Source organism: Oreochromis niloticus, linkage group LG7 (genome assembly GCF_001858045.2).
Source record: "Oreochromis niloticus isolate F11D_XX linkage group LG7, O_niloticus_UMD_NMBU, whole genome shotgun sequence".
In the NCBI taxonomy this organism is placed as follows: domain Eukaryota; kingdom Metazoa; phylum Chordata; class Actinopteri; order Cichliformes; family Cichlidae; genus Oreochromis; species Oreochromis niloticus.
In genome coordinates, this window is record NC_031972.2 from 15,482,962 (window position 1) to 15,502,960 (window position 19,999).

The window sequence follows — 19,999 nt, forward strand, 5'->3', positions numbered from 1 at the left end:
CCTTAAACAACTTCAAAGACTTCACACCCACTTGCCTCATCTTCTGTATTTAACACTTGAAGGAAAAGAAAACAAGGTATTTTGGTTTTAATAAGCAGTCTGTACAGTCTGGATTCGGAATGTTTACTAAACACAAATTCCTTAGCTCCAGTGACTGCACAAAGCAATTAAGGAGTCCCATCCTAAGTGTGAAGACGTGCGTTCACACACCGACCCACTCAAAACCCACATGACTCCATAAGCTCTTACCAGCAAAGCCTTTATTATGTTGCTGACATGGACACGGACAGCTGGAGACACAACGGCCAAGTAGTCATTCCTGTTATACTTCTTTGAAGTCCACTTGAAGTCCGCCACCTGGAGTGCGTGCGTAGTTGGTGCATTGAAATGCAAATTCTTCACAGATGAGCGTGTGGTCACAAAAATATTGCTAGGCACCTGGATGTCTGCATAGATCCTTGTGCTCAGTGTTTGATGATGAAATTTACGTCACTTGCACCCCAGTGGACTCACATAATCAATGCACAAGAAATGAGAAAACTTTGTAGTTGCCGTTCTTACCTCATTTACATGAATTATAGAGACCACTGAAGTAAACCTTTTACTAACATAGTGTACAGATTAACGAGGTATCAGTAATCAAAGTGTATGTAGCTTATCACATTATCGATGCAAGATCATGGTAAGTATGGTTGTAGGTAATACAGGCAGCCACAAGCCAAATGGAAAAACTAATGAGCATTCAGGAGCTAAAGTGCCTGATTTTCCTTTCATGATGCAGTAGAGACCAAAATAGGACAAAAAGAATTGGGCTTTTAGTGGTCAGAGGGCTGGGAACAGCTGCTGGGAATGATTGCTGTTGGGTTCCTGTATGCTTTTTCTTTCTCCAACTCTGGATCATAGGAGGGCCGGATACAAGCTATCATATGGTGAGAGGTTGCTAGTCTAAGCTGAAGATTAAAACCGAAAGAAATTCATGATCAGATTCACGCCCGCGTTTATTTGGATGTTAGCACCTTCAGAACAACTGCAACCTCCACACAGAAGGGTGGTGGATTTGTACCCACATGCTGCTCAAAGAAGAGCTAAGCCACAGCCAAGGAATGGATTAATATGTGCTAAACCAACAATAATTATAAACTCATTACTATTAAAATTCAAAATATGTATGGAAATTAGAGCAGTCACAATAGTGGTAGGTTTTCCAACCCTGCGAAGCCTTGATTTGTGGCTAGTAACTGTATCTATGCAGTATAAGTTACAGCCAAACAAATGAAGGCTCTGCACATTAAAGTCCTGAACCACCGAGCCCAAGTTCATTACATGTTAGGTTTTAAAAGCAACTGGTGAAATAAGTTAAATACTAATGAGACTTCTTATTAAAAAGAAAGGGTAATCATATGGTTATTTCTAGCTCAACTGGGAGCTTGATTCATAATAAAATGGGCAATTTCACCTAAGTCCCCCCTCAGGGTAACTTGTAAACTAAAGAGGGATTTGATGTGAGGGGTATGAGAGCCGTGATGGTGTGTTATCAGCTGAGTAATTTGCTCTTGTATAAACATGAATTACTGTTATCTAAGTGCCCCCTGACAGCCGATTGGCTCCTCATTAGGCCTGTGTGAAATGAGATTAGCAACGAGACTCTAAATTATGATCCAATCCCAGAACACATAATCTCTCACATGCATATACCCTTTGTGTGTCTCTCCACTTCATCTATTTCTGCCATCCTTTTTTTTTTAACTTCATTGCTTTCTGTGTCTTCCCCTGCGGCTGCTCGTTCCTCGTCTTAGCATCTCTCCTCTCTTGACCTCTTACCTCTTCTCTCTTTTCTTTCCTGCCCCACCGACCTCACTCTCAGAGTGTAACTGCAGTGGGAGATCAGACCAATGTGTGTTTGACATGGAACAGTACCGGAGCACTGGCAGTGGGGGGCGATGTGTGAGCTGCAGAGACAACACCGATGGGCCCCACTGTGAGCGCTGCAGAGATGGCTACTACCGGAAATCTACAGAAGATCCCTGCCTACCCTGCAACTGCAATGTCAACGGTAAACTGCAGACACAAAAATCTCAATTGTTTTGATAATAACTGAAACCCTAATTATGATCCATGCCAATGTCATTACTCGCTACTTTTGTTTTCTCCTGCATGAGAAAATTTAATTATGTTTAAATTGGAATGCCGTACTGGCACAAAAAAAGCACCATATGCAAGCTTTAGCTACAGATGAATGGGACTCATAGGATTAATTTTACAAATTTTATGGCCAATGTTTTTAAAAAATTAATGGCATTGCATTAATATTTTCTACGTCCCATCAGCTCACCAACCTTGCCTAGGAGTAGAATCTTTTTCAATTTATAATTCATTCAATCTCATCTTAGTTATCATTGCCTTAGCTTCCACGATGATCATTAAGGAAATCCATGGATTTACTCACCCATGCGGGTGTAAATTGATCCAGTTGACTCACTGAACATTATCAATGATAAGACTCATTGCTCATTAAGCAAGGCCTAACTTTAGGTGGAGGAGCATTAGTGGTGGTGGAGCACAAATTATGTTTGTGCTTCACCCATCATCAGAGAATGAGAGAGAGAAGTGAACAAAAAACTATCAACTATCTTTTCCTCTTCATATAAATAGTGTGCGGTGAAGGCACAGAGCTGTTCGAGTCCATTATATTGATCAAAGGTTATAGCAGACTCCATCAGGCTTCCCTTTTTCTCTTCTTTCTGCCCCAGATGGCCTTTTTTCTCCATTAACTAAAGCTTCACTATATCAGCTACAGTGTAGAAGCAAGGTTATATACTCCTCTTCCAGGAACAGAAATTCAAAACAAATGTTCATTATCCATAGATAGATAGATAGATAGATAGATAGATAGATAGATAGATAGATAGATAGATATTTATAGAAAATACTCATCAATCTTGTCCTACACTATGATTACATTTTTCTTTATTTGAACCCTGCTAGGATCTGTGAGTCTACAATGTGATGTAGAAGGAAGGTGTGCTTGTCGTGATGGAGTGACAGGAGGGAAGTGTAACACATGCCAGGCTGGCTTTCACTCAATAGGCCCCGGTGGCTGCAGGTGAGCAACACACATATAGTAATATATACAGTATACATACATTCATTTTATGCTAGTGAAGACAAGGCTCACTGACATTACATTTCATACAGCTTTCCTGTTTTATAGATGTGACACCTAACTTCCCAAAGCCTGAATTTATCAAACTGCAATGCAGGACAAAAGGATTCAAATTTCTCGACGTGACACTACTGTGAATTAGTGACCTTATCAGCAAGTACCAGGATGTGCCAAACACAATGTCAAACTGCTAACAAGCATTGTAACAAGCAAGCCACCAAGTGCAGTGTTATTTTCCACATGGATAAAATTCATTTCAGTTTTATTAAGCTTTTTATTTCAGGGTGTCACGTATATTCATCATGCACAATATTAGGTACGCCAATGTGATTTTTTTGCTTTATGTATGTTTGTAGGCCACTGAATTACTTTCATGGTTATCCCCTTTTATGGAAGTGTACAGACGTTGTCTGACTTCTATCAAGAAAACCTCATATTATTTTTGTCTAGATTACACAAATGCATAGTTTCTCGTATAGCTTTATTTTAAAGTTTTGTTTTCAAAGTATCTTTTATTATTTTTGTTCAGTTTCACTCTTCCCATTAGTGCCCTATTCAGCCACCACAGTTATATCCAGCACAGAAGCTCAGATAAATCCATGGCACACAACCTACTAAATACCAAACAGTGACCAAACCAACATGTTCTAAACCCCAACTCATCACATAGTGACACAAGTCAGAAAATCTTTTTCACGTTTATCAGAAGACAGCAAGCATCAGTGTATTTTGTAAGAAGCTGAGATATATAATCTGGTGCCTGGCCATTTAGTGCTTTGTATGTAAATCCTAAAATCTACTGAAAGCCAGTGTAAAGACTATCTTAGCATGCAGGATGTAGAATTTTGTACTGTATAGCTTGGAAGCACAAAAGACATGGTTTGTCCAAGCTCGTCAACACACATTATAATGATCTAAATGAAATGACACAAATGCTTGAAAAAACATTTTTTAGTTCAGTTGAGTAGACCATATGTCGCAAATTATAAATGTTACTTAAATGAAAGAATCAGGAAAGAAACAAAGATTTTATATGCAAGTAAAAGAATCAAATATAACCATGATTTCAAATGCTGGACTTGACCAAAGAGAAGTAAGAGCCTGACTGATTTTAGGAAATAGTTCAGGAAGAGCTATAATCATCTATCAGTCTTGTTGATATTTAAAGTAAGGTCATTATCAGAGAGACAATCACTAACCTGGATTAAAGAGTGGACCGGAGTGGACAGCCTATTCAGATGATGAGGCTTAAAAGATATAAACAGCTGAATGTCATCAGCATAGAAACGATAAGAAACTTCATTAAAGTTTAGGTATTAAATTACTTTAATTTAATTTAATTTATTTTAGATACCAAATATATTAGCACCACAACTAAATAATGCTAAAGGGATGTTTTCACAATATGAAGACAACAAGTTCAAGCATCACTCTGTGGCGGACAAGGAGTTAGACTCAGTTGGATACACAGTTAGTGAGTAGGTGGTGGACACAACCGCATTTAAGAAACAGATTTTCTTTTAGAACTGATGGAAAACAAAGAACTCGCTGAAGAAATTTGTAAGATTTTTAGTTAAATGAAACAAAACATTTTTCCATGTTTAGTACACAGTAAATATAAATAGAAGAAGCACAAAGTCCCAAGTCATTCCGCTCAGTCTGCTAAGCGACTTAGAATGCCAAATCTACTATTTCTACTCACCCTTTCTTAAAATAAGTTTGAATCAATTCCTTATTTTATCTGCTTGAAAATATGTTGCCATGGTAGGTCTATATCAACAGCTGAAAATCATCCATTTTACTTTGTCTTTTCACTGAAAATCTAAGTAAATCTTACATTCTTGCATTATTAATTTCTCAATACCTTCTTAATTCTTAATACATTTTGAGTATGCACTACAAAACATAAAAGTATAAAATAAATTATTGAACTCCATTTTTTTAACTCCATTTCCTCATACTCAACTTTAAATAATACATTTCCAAAGAAATGTTACCAGTATCATCAACTTGAAAAGAAAAAGGCTGGCCTAATGTCTTGCCAAGTCATTGCAAACTTTTTGCATGAATTCCCTCCTACCGCATATGGTCGTTGTTCAGATTGGTGAGCCAGCAGTCCTGAATAGCAGAAACGAAAGATCTGGTGTTTGAAGTCCCCTTAGAACTGAGCAAGAGATCATGCAGTCTTCTTCATGTTGCCATGGTGACTGAATCCAGCCTTGCTGCCTTCAAAATCTTCAGAGAACAGCTTGAGCTGCAGCCAAAGCCAAGGAGAAACTTAGCCTGTAAAACTTTCTACTTTTCTCCAAAGGTAGTTGAGTGTCTTTATATGTAGCTGGTAACATTGACTGCCATCTGGTTTTATCCAAATTCATCAATTCATGATTGACTCAAACATTTCGTTTTTTTATTAACTGCCAGCAACTAGTTGACAATGAAGAGTTGTTCATGATAAATAAATAGCACAATACTTACACTTTTACTATTTATTCATCATATTTTTTTTAAGCTTTAATGTGTTAACCTTATGCATTACTAATGCTTTAAATAAAATATTATTATTCTGTGTTTTTACTAAGCTCTTAAGTTTCAGTATACTAGATGAATGAGCTCATTGGGTCAGACCGAGTTTAAGATACAGACTTGCTTTCAACCTGTTTTACCTGAGAGTGGGTTCAGTCAGACTTTTTTTCCAACCTTTGTTGCAGCTTGAAGATGCACTGACCAGCTGCATACATTTTTATGATGAAAAGCGCATTTCAACTTTGTCTGACCTGAGAGCCTCATACTAAGTATGTGTGCACATGAGCCTGCATGTAAATTTATGGGAAGGTGTATCTATGTGTGTGTGTGCACATCTGTGCATTTGTGTGTGTGTGTGTGTGTTGTATGTTGTAAAATTCATATTCATAAGAAGTCTATCCGAGCTCTCCCTGACCCCCTTCTATCTGCCGAGGGAATGCTAAGTTGCGATAGTGTTGAAAGGCATATCAATGAATGTTTGGTGTTAATATTATTTCTTCTACCTGGATACTATGACAACAGGCTGTGGGATGACTGTTAAGCAAAAGAAGAGATATTGAGCTTTAGCCTCATTCATTTGACTTTATAGCTTCTACAGTAAGTATTTCTTTATGAAAAATGAAACTATGCCTCAAAATGACAAATTTAAACAGAAAAGTTTCCCCAGTTCTACAGAACATTTTAAGACCATTCAGCTATTTGTTTTGGTTATCTGTAACCAATAAAGCTAATGCAACTAGAACTAATAAAGACAGTGTAAAACAAAAAGCAGTGCAAATATAAGCTAAATTAGAGAAAAATTTGAAGGAATAGATATTTTCCTCATGAGCTGGTGGAGACCAAACTAGAGCTTAAAGCAAATGAGCCAGATAGCTATTTGTGTATGTTGTATCTCAGTTAACAAAAAGTCTGTTAATGCAGGTTTAAAAGTAGGCTTGATCAAGAGAATATTAAACCTCCCTTTCTAAAGATTACATTTACTGGGCATACCAAAACTGTACATTAATATCTCCAATTGTTTCCCAGAGATTATATTGATATGCACAAACACAAACACTCACACAAACAAACACACATCACTTTCTCTCATTCGTGCTGAAAACTCAGGCTATTGAGTTGATGCGTGAATTACCCAGACCACTAGAGCAGAAACAACTAGAGGCTGCTTGCCTTGGGATAATTGAATTATTGTAATTGCACCTCATTAAAAATAGATCCTGTGTTACAATCTCAAACAAAAAGTAACCAGTCAATAAATGTGATCAAACAAAATTCGACAAAAATCCAACACGCTGCTGATCCATACGCTTACACTTACTTGCTTTTTAATTGAGGTCGTTTTACAAAGCCTTCAAATTTCAGATTTGGGTGTTGATGATTTGCTACGAAGAACATTTTGTACTTTCGAAAATGCGAATCAGCAATTAGGAAGGTCCAGGTTCAAGTCTCAAGACAAGAACCCGTGTTGTTAAAATCTACTTGAGCGTGACACCCCGTGGTTTTTCAGAGCTGAACATCTGCTGTCTTGAAAGTGAGGAAACAGAGAATACTTTGTAGAGATCAGGGATGTCTTCTCATCAAATTGTCCTCGTCTCAGAGTTTCCTGCCCATTTTCTTTTTCTGCTTCTCTTTTATACATGCGTGCTAAATGCAGTAGATTAAACTATTTCATATTTTTCTGCAGGCCGTGTGAATGTGACCTCAGTGGCAGTGTGGGTGACTGCTCTCCTCTGGATGGACGCTGTTACTGTAAGCAAAATGTGGAGGGACAGAACTGCAACAGGTTGGTTATCATGCTGTTGTTTGTTTCCCAGATAAAGTACAAACAAGCCAACTGTAAAGGTCTTTTACACTAAAATATCCAAACATTATGTAATATACCTATGTTTGGTCTGTTTTTAGCATCGCTTTTGGAAATAAATCATTTTCATTATCGCTCCTAAGGGGAAAATAACTTTGCAAATTTCATTCCCAGTCGGCTGATGCAGCAGAAATGGAGAGCTTAAGAACAATTTGATTCAGACTTGCTTGAACATTTTTAAGCTATCTGTCATTTTAACAACTAAAGCAGTGCAAGCGACCGTTAAACTATGTCAATAGTCTCTGCTTCTCCCTGTCTGCTTCTATCTTGCTCCTGTGGGATAGAGGATCAAACAGATAACCTCACTGTGACATTAGCAATACACACAGCCCCAGGTCTCCAACTATTGAATAATTCTGTGCTCCCTGTTTGTTGACTTTTTGGCTGATTTCACGGCTGGTTGAGCAAGCCCCTCTCCTGTGTAATGTGACTAGTGTAGTGGCTGATTTTTAGCGGTGTTCCTGTCCCACCCACATGGCAGCAAGTGCCTGCAGGTCAGGGTGCTAGCAGCTGAGCTCCATTCTTCTTCTTAAAACGCCGCGATGTGTGCGGCGACTTGCGCCCAAACTGCTGAACTGAAAAAAAGCTTAAATAGATAGTGAGTATAACAGTGCAGCATGGATGTGGTAAATAGCAGTAATCAGGCGTGAGTAAAGCTTCTGCATGTTAATGATTTTTTTTATGCACGAGGATGTGTGTGTGTGTGCGTTTGTGTACCTGCAGATGCAAGCCAGGATTTTTCAATCTCCAGCAAGTAAACCCAGCAGGCTGCCAACCGTGCTTCTGCTTTGGCCACTCGCTGGCCTGCTCCTCGTCCAATCACCATGCCGCTGTCAACATCACTTCTGACTTCGTTGAAGGTATTGTCTCCCCAGCCATTAATGAGGTTTCCCTTGTTGCCTTGGGAGCTTTATTACTGAGCCAAAATTAACAAGACCAGCGATGTTTACTTTGTTCTCCCTGACCCTCTGTCCTCTTTCCATTTTCAGCATTTGGCTCTGTGCTGAGCTCTCAGGGACAAAGCTGTTTTTTCTCCTCTTGTATTTTTCAGACAACAAAAAAATGAAAGAAAGACAGAAAACATACATAAACATATATTGCAACATACACAAAGCTGTTTGGACAGATAACCCCTGTAAGAAAATAAACATACAAACTCTTTGTGAACATGAATATTTAGCACTTAGATGCGATGTCTTTCACCTCCAGATCAAGAAGGCTGGTTGGGAGAGTTTTCTGGAGGGCTGGACTACCCCCTGCTGTGGAAGGAAGGTGAAGTCTACCTGCTGCCTCTTACAGAGGAGGACACTGGCTTCTACAAAGCCCCCGGTGAGTCGGCAAGCGAAATAATAGAGATTTGAACTAATCCACAAGGTCAGATTGTTACCGCAGTCTCAACAGGTGGGCTGCATCCCCCAGGGAGATATTTAAGCGTAGCTGAAATAGATTGTATTCGTTATTAGTGATAAAACAGCCCCAGCTCTTGTTCTTCAAAACAAATATGTAAATGATATTAGTAAAGCATCTGTAATATCCATAGCGTGTTCCTATTGTTCGTTAGTGAGATTAATCAGGATTTTTTTGGCAGCGGGTCACGCGATGGTTATTCTGTCACCGCTTTTTCCAATCCCTTATCAGAGCCATTAGAAGATAAGGGAATAAGCTGGCCCTGCCACAGGACTTAGGGCCCATTTCTATCAGCCGCGCCAGGAGCAAAGGCCTGATGGAATTGGATGTCTTGGCCATGCTGGAGAAGCAACAAAGTGAAAATTGGCTTGGTTTCTTCTTGTCTCCACTAAGTCGCTTCTAAGCATCAACTCACACCCCCCCCATCCCCACCAGCCTCTAGCCACTGTGCAGTCCGCAGCCAGAAGCAAAACAGGAGCAATCCCATTAACTCTGCATCCTGGAGGTTTAATGCCCAAAACGGGCGATCACAGGGAACGACTCCATTTGGAGGCATCTTTTTTTAGGAAGATGAAAAACTCACAGCTGAAAGAGGATGTGACAAGGCCTAGTGGTCGGGCATAATTTATATAATGTCATTATAAATGCATTAGTAAGTTGTGGATGCTCAAATGTGCGCGCGTGTGGTGACATGTCCTGACACATGCATTATGATTGCTTATATGCCCAAGCATATGCATATATATATATATGTATATGTATGTGTGTGTGTATAATTAGAAATTAACATAGTTAATAATGTTTTGAAAAGTTCATTTCTTGTTCACACACTCTATATTGACGTCTCTGTAGTCCACAGCACTCAGATTAGTGGCCCCCACTGGCCAACAGCAGCTTTGTGACAGCCTGCTTATCTACTTCTTGCAGTACTTGTTTATGTTGTCTCACCACATAATAAATGCACACATCTATTGCTTTACCATCCCCACTAATGATCTAATTTTCTCCCCTCTTTTTTTCATATTTGTGCATGTGTACAGTTTTTTTTTAAGATTAGACCAGAGCAGCAGCTTTGGAAGCAGCTTTGGAATTTTCTCTCACACTGTTTCTCCTCTTCTTTTATTTTTTTTAATTTGTATTTTGTGCTGAAATCCCTCTACAGTGTTCGTCACCAAAGAAAGAGATAATTCTGAGTGACAACTCCACCTCGAACATCATGCAAAACACAATTTCTGTGATTGCCGCGAATGTATTTGTCACCGTAGTTTGCTTTCGCCTTGAGCTGTCACTTGAGGGACGGGATTCAATCATCTGTTATTTTATTGAACTGGTAAAGCAAGGGAGTGGCACGTTTTGGGGGATCTTCATGGCTCATTCTGCTCCAAAAATATCAGCCATAGCTAGGAGAAGGACAGGGCGTCACAGATATTTCCTTAATAGTGTTTGACAAGGAGTTGCTGGCCAGGCAGGCAGCCTTTTTAGACACTATGTGAAACGAAAAAGGGAGAAAGAATCTCACTCGAGTTTCCTGAATTCCCCATGACAATCAAACAATCACTTACACCAGCTGGGCTGTCAGAATTGTTCCTTCTTCTGCGCTGTGTGAAGATCTGTTTTTTTTTTCTCTTTCATTTTTGCTCACATCTCAAATTGTCCTCCCTTCTATTTTCCTTTCAGCGGTAGTCTGTCAAGTAGTAAATTAATATACGTGGGCATTTACGAACGAGTATTTGTGTATGCACTTGAGGACGCCGTTTCTCTGAAGCATTGCCACTTCCCCTCCTTCCGATCCTGGACATCTGCTTGACAGTTGACACAGGCTGAGTTCAAGTCCCCGCGGTGACTCAACAGACGGAACGCTCGAGTGTGGCTGCCAGGAACTATCACAGACAAACATGAAGTACCACCCTAAACAGTTGCTTTGACCTGCCTCCAGCAACTGTGGTCACCACTTGAATCTGCTGGACAGTAACGGCGTTTCTCTTGGCTGAGCACTGTTTCATGCTGAAGGGGACATCATCTAACATAAGTCCTTACAGCCATGGGTTGGAGAAGCTTGCAGTGTGGATTTGAATATATGCAACACATGCCAACCTGCTAAGCCTTAAGCAGGGGAGAAAGGAGGGGGAGAAAGAGAGTGAATTTTAATGCAATAATGTCTAGCAGAAGGGAGGCGAGCAGCATATAGTTGAGGAGTGAAAGGGAGAGAGAAGATCCGTGATATCAGCCCCAGGCTACCTGTCAGTCTGACTCAAGCTGCATGTGGCAGCTAAGGGCCTCACACAGCCTGAGCACTACCTGCAACTAAGTCTGCATGTAATTCAGTCTAGTGGCCTCGTCATCTGGAAAGGTATACAAAAACAGAAGGGAGATGCAGCAAATGTAAATCGAGGAGTGCAGTGGAAGCATGGAAGAGGGAGGAATGAGAATAAAAATAAAACTGAGGCGAAGAGAAACAGAGCAGAGGCAAAAGTCAGCCAATTTAGACTGAGTGATTGAGTGAGACAGTTCAATATGCTTGAAATAAAGTGATAACGTCTAAAGACATCCTGACAGGCAATATTTCAGGCTCTGCAAAAATATCTGTGCCCTCTTGGAGTTTCTTTAGTCTTGACCACAGGCTGTAAATAAAAGACGGTTGTAAGCATTGGGCAATCATCTGGTGGTTTAGTGAGGTTCGTGTTTTGAAATTTCATTTTACAAATTACTTTGTTGTTGTTTGGGGTTTTATTTGTTGTTGTTTGTTTATTACCTAGCAGATATGACCACTGCTGGGCTTTGCTAGTGCTGGCTAGGTACTTTTGTTAGTAAGGCACATTCTTAATTCACTGATAATAAATCCCATGCTAAATGCAGCGTGAAGAAAACAGAACTACTTATCAAACGGTACTTGCTGGGAAAACTAACCAGCCAGCTCCTTACACAAAATGACACCCATCTGTCACTCACACTGGTTACTTTTCCTAACTTTATGCCTTAAATGGATAATTTCTTTAGAAAGTCACTTCCCCGTGTGGTCATGAAGGAGGGAAAGAGCTATAAAGACCCAAGCTGTTTTTTTTATACCAGGCTGTAAACATGTTTATTTCTGCTGTATTTCTGCCAGGGATTGAATCACTTTTGCAGCTGGCCTCAAGTGGCCATTTGAGCAACTGCAGTTTTTGGCACTTGGTGTTGGCATCACTTTAGAATTGGAGGTTGATCTTGGCAAAAATATTATTACAAGTGAGTCTCTTCTTATTGGTGTTAACACACCGTTGATAACTTTCCAAAAGCTTTCCCCATAAACCTCATATATCATTCACTGTGGACTTCCTGGATCTTCTCACTTGCAGTGTACCTGTAATGTTCTGCCCACACAAACACATTGCCTTGCAGTTATACTTTTGGTGTAAACACTCTAATAAAAGAACAGCATGTCAGAATTCCTCTTAGAAAAGTTCTGTGTGGGTTTCACAAGAGCCCTCAGAGCTAACACAAGTAATCTGAGTAGATCACAGGTTCACTCTGCTTCACACTCCACTGTGTCCCCTTCTCTGAAGAAGCAGCTGTAATTCTTAAAAATTGTAAAGCAGAAAATAGTCTGCTCTTAGCCTTTATAGAATCTTTAAACCTCATCACTTTTACAAAGTGTATTGCATGTGTTTTGCATTTACCCACACGCACACTAATTGCAGCAGAGCTGCCATTAATTACACACGGACATCTGCATATGAATATACATCAACTCTAGGCATGGGACTTTTGGTTCTGGAAGCCATCTTTGGTTGCATGTTGTTAAAGATCTCAATGTGGATAGTAGGAATGAAATCTTGAAACCATACAGTGCCATTTGATCACATGTAATTTTTTTATTAGCCATTTAAAAGCATATCTAAATTTTTTTAACAATGACCAAAAGACATAATAGGAACTCTACCACCCGAGCCACAGTTGCCTAGTAGAGCGGTCCCCTACCTTTTTTGCGTCAAGGACCAGTTTATGACCAACAATATTTTCACAGACCGGCCTTTAAGGTGTCGCGAATAAATACAGCAAAATAAAACCAGTAACGGTACCAAAAAAAAATAAAATTTATTCATAACACACGGGAAAAGACCAAGGAAAGCCGAGTTAATGATAAAAAAATAACGATAAAAACCGATAAAAACCCTGAAAACCATATATTTCACATCTGAGCCTTAAGTCTCGCTGCCCGGTATCAAACGACTACCAGTCCGTGGCCCGGGGGTTGGGGACCGCTGCCCTAGTATATTTCTCTTATATACAATTGCTCCTTGTGCTTCTGTATTTCATGTGTAGTACACTTGTCTGCATATGCTTACTTTCTGTGATGTGTTTTGCTTTATCAGTCAGCTTGGATATGAATAAATTCTTCCTTCCTTTCCTGGAATCACGTTTATATTGCAGCTACCGCGGGGCCATAGAGCGCCTGCAGGCAGTGCAGTTTAGTGTCAGACTTTTAGAGTCCTGAGAGTATTGAACCTGTTTAAAAGTTTAAGTTTTGTCTTTCCAGCCTTTGCCCTCAGATTGCCTGCATGGTGGTCGATGTTAGAGCCTCAGTGGGACTCCGGTTTGTGTGAGGCAGCAGTGATTTAATTGAAATGGAGTTGATTTAATTTGGTTGGAGCAAAGTCTAAACCCTCTGATTGATTGGGAGCTGCTTCTCCATTCCCCAAAAGTTATACGGGCATCTATCACTTGTTGTGATGGCAGCTTTATGTGTTTCTGGCACAGTGTCAAAGGTGGCACAGTGAGTGGACTTCAGATCATTCTGACAGACTCATAGAAACAAAATGGAAATCAAGTGGCTCAAACTGAAGCTCTAGTTTCTTTTTGCTGCTTTTGTTGTTGTTCATTCAAATGCACGCATCATTTATTTGCAATGACCCAGGGCTGCAGCTATTATTTTTATTAGCAATTTCTCTGTTGATATATTTCACTGTTGATAGTTTTGTCCTTCAGCTTCCAGAGTCCAAGATGACATCTTAAAATATCTTGTTTTGTCTGACTAACAGTCCGAAACACAGTGATATTTGCTGCACAATGATAAACAGAGAAGACCAACCAATTGGAGAAGCTCAGTGAATGCTTGGTATTTTTTGCCTTAAGCAGTACTTTTTGACATTTTAGGAAATGCATTTAATCATTTTCTTGCCAAGATTTGGATGAGAAATTTGATGGTATTATTGTTTTGTCTCTACAAAGCCAAAAACAGCTCATAGACAGTCAGTGGTTCAACTTAACAAAAGGAGCACTGGGAGTCTCACTCCAACCTGGCACCTCTTCAGAGGTTATGGAAATTGCACCTTGACAACTAATGAGTTAAGATAGCATATTTTGCTTGTTTAATGTGGAAGTCCCCATGCCCTGAAACTGTTTTTTTTTATGGACAGAGGCAGTGACTTCCTGAATTCACCTGGTTTTCCTGACACAAACCAAATTAAATCTATTCGTTTTACACCTCATTATATCTGAACGTAAAACAAGCAAGATATAAGTTGTTTTAATTTAGAGTGAGTCATTAGTGTAAGAGACTTTGAGGTTCACTCACCCTCTTTATTCCTTATTCAAAATGGTTCATCCTCTCAAAATGATTCTGAAAAATCTCAAATTACATCAAATTATAAATGTTTACACTGGGAAACATTAAAGCAGAGTTTTTTTTTTCTATAAGTTGCTTTAAACAAAAAAAGAGGCTACTACACTTATCAGTACATTAATGTTTATGAGCAAATGTTGAAAAAATAACATGGTCATGAAGCAGTTTTATTTAAAAAACTAACTTAAGGGCAGGTCTGTCTTCTACAATCTGTTAACTAATATCATGTGTCCATAAGTAAAGTGTGGGTGCTTGAAAAGTCCCTCCTTTTCCTTTTCCTAACCTCTTTTCCTCGACCTCGATGTAAACAACATTGAGGTGAAGGAAAGGTGAGTAGAACTGGTAAGAATTAGCAAAAAAGAAGAGAGGTGCGTTGAGAATGTGAACGACCTTCACTCGTCTCACAGTAATTTCCCCTGATTAGTAAGTCTGTCCCACAGCCTATAACATTCAGTACATCTTATTTTCTAATATTTACCTGCTGTTATCCAGTGTAACTCTTTTTCACTTCCCTGTTTAGGATTTCTGTGACTGCATTAAAATTCTCTCTATCCATCACTTATCGCAGCTGACCTAAAAAAACCCAAATTATGATAATCCTAAAGGCTGCAGTACAGCAAAGGACATTCATGCAAACTGATTATACAGAACCTTAAACACACTTTAATCACTTAATAGAGCTCATAATCTTCTGCTGTGAGGTTAAGAGGCAGTTGTTAAAACCTCAAAATATATCTGCAGGTAATGGCATGAAATGGAAAAGGTACTTACAGTAAACATTTACATGATTTGCGCCACTTTGTTTATTATGTTGATTGTTTTCATGAATTGTCAGGTGGTCCTTTATTGTGAATTATGGAACTGCCTTTTCTCCTCCCCTTTAATAAAGCATGGTCCCAGTGTCTCCTCTGCTAAAGGAGGCAGTAAAAGAAGCATTGAAGCTTCTTTTACTTAGTATTTCGATACTTCCAGGTCACCTCTATCAGTTGGGAACTTCTGTGATTTCTATAATCACTGCTATAGAAGACTTAAAGGTATGAAAATCACTAATAAAGATATTAGAGATTTGCTGCTGAGTGTCAGGTGGGTGCATAGTGGGACACTAGCTGCTTCACCTCAGGTTATTAGGCCACTAAATTGGACCTCTATTATTTATTTTTCTAATTATCACTTATCCAGAAAATTTTATAACTAGCTATATGGTTAGTTATACCAGCAACCCATCCAAGAAATCTTTTACCCGGTTTTAGTAAGTTCAATAATAATATTTCATTTTACATTGCATTGCACTATCTGTTTCTTTGATATGAAAAAATACTCTAATATATACTATGCAGCATGCTAATCAAGCTAGCTTTTGCTAATAACTTAGCACCAGGATGAAAGTCGGATTTGGGCAGAGGTATAAAAGACTAATAATTTATGTGGTGGACTGTATATTTATATTTTTTATTCTTCAAGAACCAACTGTTGTCAGCTGACCTGTACTGATGCCACCTTGAGGTTTTCTGGTCTTTTAACCAAATACATTCTACAATACAGGCAGATGTTACATGAGACATGGTGGCTGCTTTCCAAACTCCAGGCAATGTAAAACTAATCTAAAGGTGGAATTTGGCAAGTTTTACTAAAGATATAATACCAAAGTTTTTTTAGAAGAAATTCCTAGCATAACTGGAAACCTTGGCAGTTTTTTAGAAAAATACTCTACATTAGCTTTAGTTTTAATGGTCAGTGAGACATAATGAAATCTATGCGGTTTAATCTGATAGAAATTTCTTTAATTTGCTGATTGTTCCCATAAAATAAGTTTTTAGACATTTTTGTGCTTTGCTGTAACAAAATTCTGCCATAAATTTCAATTCACAATTCTTTCAATGCCATTGCTCACTGTTATATGGACCAAACTGAGCAGTGACTATGGATGCAACAGTCTGCTGTGTACCAGTGCAACATAATCCATCAGTGTAAATTATAAGCCTTCTCTTTCTGACCTTTGAAGAATGTAAAATTACTATCATTTAATTTGTTTTCAAAGCTCTTCGTAAGTAGAGCTTGCTAGATGCTGAAATACTGCAATCACAACTTTACTGACATTTTTATGAGAGAATGACAAGGATGAGATGTGAAGAGTAGGTGGAACCATGTGGTGACTTAACAGTCTCTGTGGGAGCAGCTAAAAGGTCTCCTATGCTACAGAACACAAAATTGAACTTGCTTGAGTTTTTTTATGCATTAAAATTTTTATTTTACTTAATAACTTATTTGTTCAAAGCGTTCCAAAATGTCAGCAGCTAAAATGCTAAATTAAAGTTTTAAAACTGGATTTCACTAACTAGTGGGTAAAATCTGTTTTTGTATATACAGTAATGTTTTGTATCATGAACTGTGCCTAAAGAATAGCACAACATCACCCAGTTATTTTTGATGGCAAATCCTCAAACTGATTACTTTACAATCCTTATCTTAGCTTTTCGAAATTACATGCCACATTTCATATATATATATAAAAAAAAATCCCCGCTCACCCCTGCGGGCGGTCAATCCTTCAAGCTCGGGTCCTCTACCAGAGGCCTGGGAGATTGAGGGTCCTGCGCAGTATCTTAGCTGTTCCTAGGACTGCGCTCTTCTGGACAGAGATCTCCGATGTTGCTCCCGGGATCTGCTGGAGCCACTCACCTAGCTTGGGAGTCACTGCTCCTAGTGCTCTGATTACCACTGGGACAACTGTTACCTTCACCCTCCACATCCTCTCGAGCTCTTCTCTGAGCCCTTGGTATTTCTCGAGCTTCTCGTGTTCCTTCTTTCTGATGTTGCTGTCATTGGGAACCGCTACATCTATCACTACGGCCGTCTTCTTCTGTTTGTCTACCACCACTATGTCTGGTTGGTTAGCCACCACCATTTTGTCCGTCTGCATTTGGAAGTCCCACAGGATCTTAGCTTGGTTCTCTACCACCCTTGGGGGCATCTCCCATTTTGACCTTGGGACTTCCAGGTTATACTCGGCACAGATGTTCCTGTACACTATGATGGCCACTTGGTTATGGCGTTCCATGTATGCCTTGCCTGCTAGCATCTTGCACCCTGCTGTTATGTGCTGGATTGTCTAAGGGGCATCGTTACACAGCCTGCACCTGGGGTCTTGCCTGGTGTGATAGACCCCAGCCTCTATGGATCTCGTGCTCAGAGCTTGTTCCTGTGCTGCCATGATTAGTGCCTCCATGCTGTCTTTCAGTCCAGCTTTGTCCAGCCACTGGTAGGATTTCTGGATGTCATGCAAGGGCCTGTCCTTCCATGATGGTTCCTCGTCCTCCTCCTCTTTCTTGGGTTTCTGCTGCCTGAGGTATTCACTGAGCATGCAGTCAGTTGGGGCCATCTTCGTGATGTATTCGTGGATGTTCCTTGTCTCATCCTGGACTGTGGTGCTGACACTCACCAGTCCCCATCCTCATTCCTTCCGCTTAGTGTACAGCCTCAGGGTGCTGGACTTGGTATCCTACCATCCGTGGTAGGAGCTTTCTTGTCTTGATGTCAGTGGCTTCTATCTCCTCCTTTGGCCAGTTTATTATCCCAGCAGGGTACCTGATCACGGACAGGGTGTAGGTGTTGATAGCCCAGATCTTGTTCTTACCGTTCAGCTGACTCCTCAGGACTTGCCTGACCCTCTGCAGGTACTTGGTGGTTGCAGCTTTCCTAGCGGCCTCTTCATGGTTTCCATTTGCCTGTGGGATGCCCAGGTATATATATGTATGTATACATATATTAGAGCTGGGCGATATATCGAGTTTTTTAAAAATATCGATATATTTTTATACGAGATATAAGATGTGACAATATCCTTTATATCGATATAGTCTATGTTACGTTATAATTATAGTTGCGGAGCCGCAAGTTTGCCTCTCTTTCGTCCACTTTTGTCTTTACGCAACGTTACTCGACCTCGCCTCTCCTTCACTGAACACAACTCCCCCTCCTCCCCCATCGCTTCACCTGCAGGCAGCGACAAGATGGACACGGCAAATCTCCGTTAATGAGTTACTGCGCATCGCCTGGACGGCGTCAACGTGTTAACGAGCTAACCACGCTAACGAGCTAGCCACGCTAACGCCATGCACGGCCTGAAATCCTTTCATTTTCTCAAAAGTTGACTGCGCGCCTTTTGTATGAATTCTGGTTGTGCTTGATGACCGCGAACCGATTTTATGTGATACACAGCGCTCAGCAATCTCTCAAAAAATGTTTTAGTTCGACTTTGGTAAGCTACGGAGCTGCACCGCTTGATGGATTGTCGGAGCATTACGGCTACCGAGGAGCCTCGCGGAGTGATACGTACTGTGCTTCAACGTAATATTACCGTATTGTGTGTGTATAAGGACCATAAATGGCACCTGTTCAGAGACATGGTTATGAAGCGGATTTCAAACTCCAGGCTGTCAGTCACGCAGTAGAAGTTGGGAACAGAGCAGCTGTGAAATCTGTCTTTGTTATTATGCTCAGCGTCTTTTAGTTTACATTTTGACTGCACAATTTGCTCTTTGTTATGCACAAAATAACATAGTTTTCTTTTATTTATAGAGCATCATTCTTTAATAAATGCTCATAATTTATTTTTGAGTAGTTTTTTTTCATGTACATCTATGCTGTATGTTAATAAAAGTGCCTGTGTGACATCTGGGACACAGCTTTGACTAAGAACTCTCTTTTTGTTCTTTATGGCGTTAAAAAAATATCGAGATATATATCTTATATCGCCATCCAGCTAAAAAATATCGAGATATGAATTTTGGGTCATATCGCCCAGCTCTAACATATACATATATACATACATATATATACATATATACATATATATATATATATATATATATATATATATATGTATGTATATATATATATATATATATATATATATGTATATATATATATATATATGTATGTGTATATGTATATGTGTGTATGTGTGTGTGTGTGTGTGTGTGTGTGTGTGTGTGTATGTAATGTAGACCATAATGTACAACATTATCTTCATGTCATAATCTTTGGGAATTTAGATACCCATATATACATTACAAGAGTCTTTGCTGAGTTAAAAGTTCAAAGAGGAAGGAAGACTTTTTTTAAATAAATGTTTGTTTTTTTCATCCTGTTTTCTGAAGTAACTTTTTACTTTGTTACCTATTTTTTAGTGGTAACTTGCTGATTTATTTTGGACTGAAGTTGATTGAGTAATCAATTTTTCATGTAGTAGAAAAGCAAGTTGCATATGAATACAGCACGTTGCACTATTTACTTATTTGTTACATTTTTAAATCCTCCCCAATTTCTCATGTGAGATGATGAATGAATATAAATCCTTGGAAATACACAGACTGCAAATCACACTTACGCATGAATAATCCTTTCATTGTTTTTTCTATAGTGATTCATTACTTTGGAGATT

At 39.3% G+C, this 19,999-nt stretch overlaps 1 protein-coding gene across 1 annotated transcript in view; it reads left to right on the top strand.

The window, feature by feature from the left end:
- Positions 1-19,999, top strand: part of lamc3 (laminin, gamma 3) — a 137,248-nt gene that overhangs the window by 47,081 nt on the left and 70,168 nt on the right. The window contains exons 5-9 of the mRNA XM_005454536.4: positions 1,865-2,053; positions 2,986-3,103; positions 7,371-7,469; positions 8,271-8,407; positions 8,757-8,876. Of these exons, the coding sequence (XP_005454593.1) occupies positions 1,865-2,053; positions 2,986-3,103; positions 7,371-7,469; positions 8,271-8,407; positions 8,757-8,876 (663 nt within the window). The remainder of the gene's footprint in view (positions 1-1,864; positions 2,054-2,985; positions 3,104-7,370; positions 7,470-8,270; positions 8,408-8,756; positions 8,877-19,999) is intronic.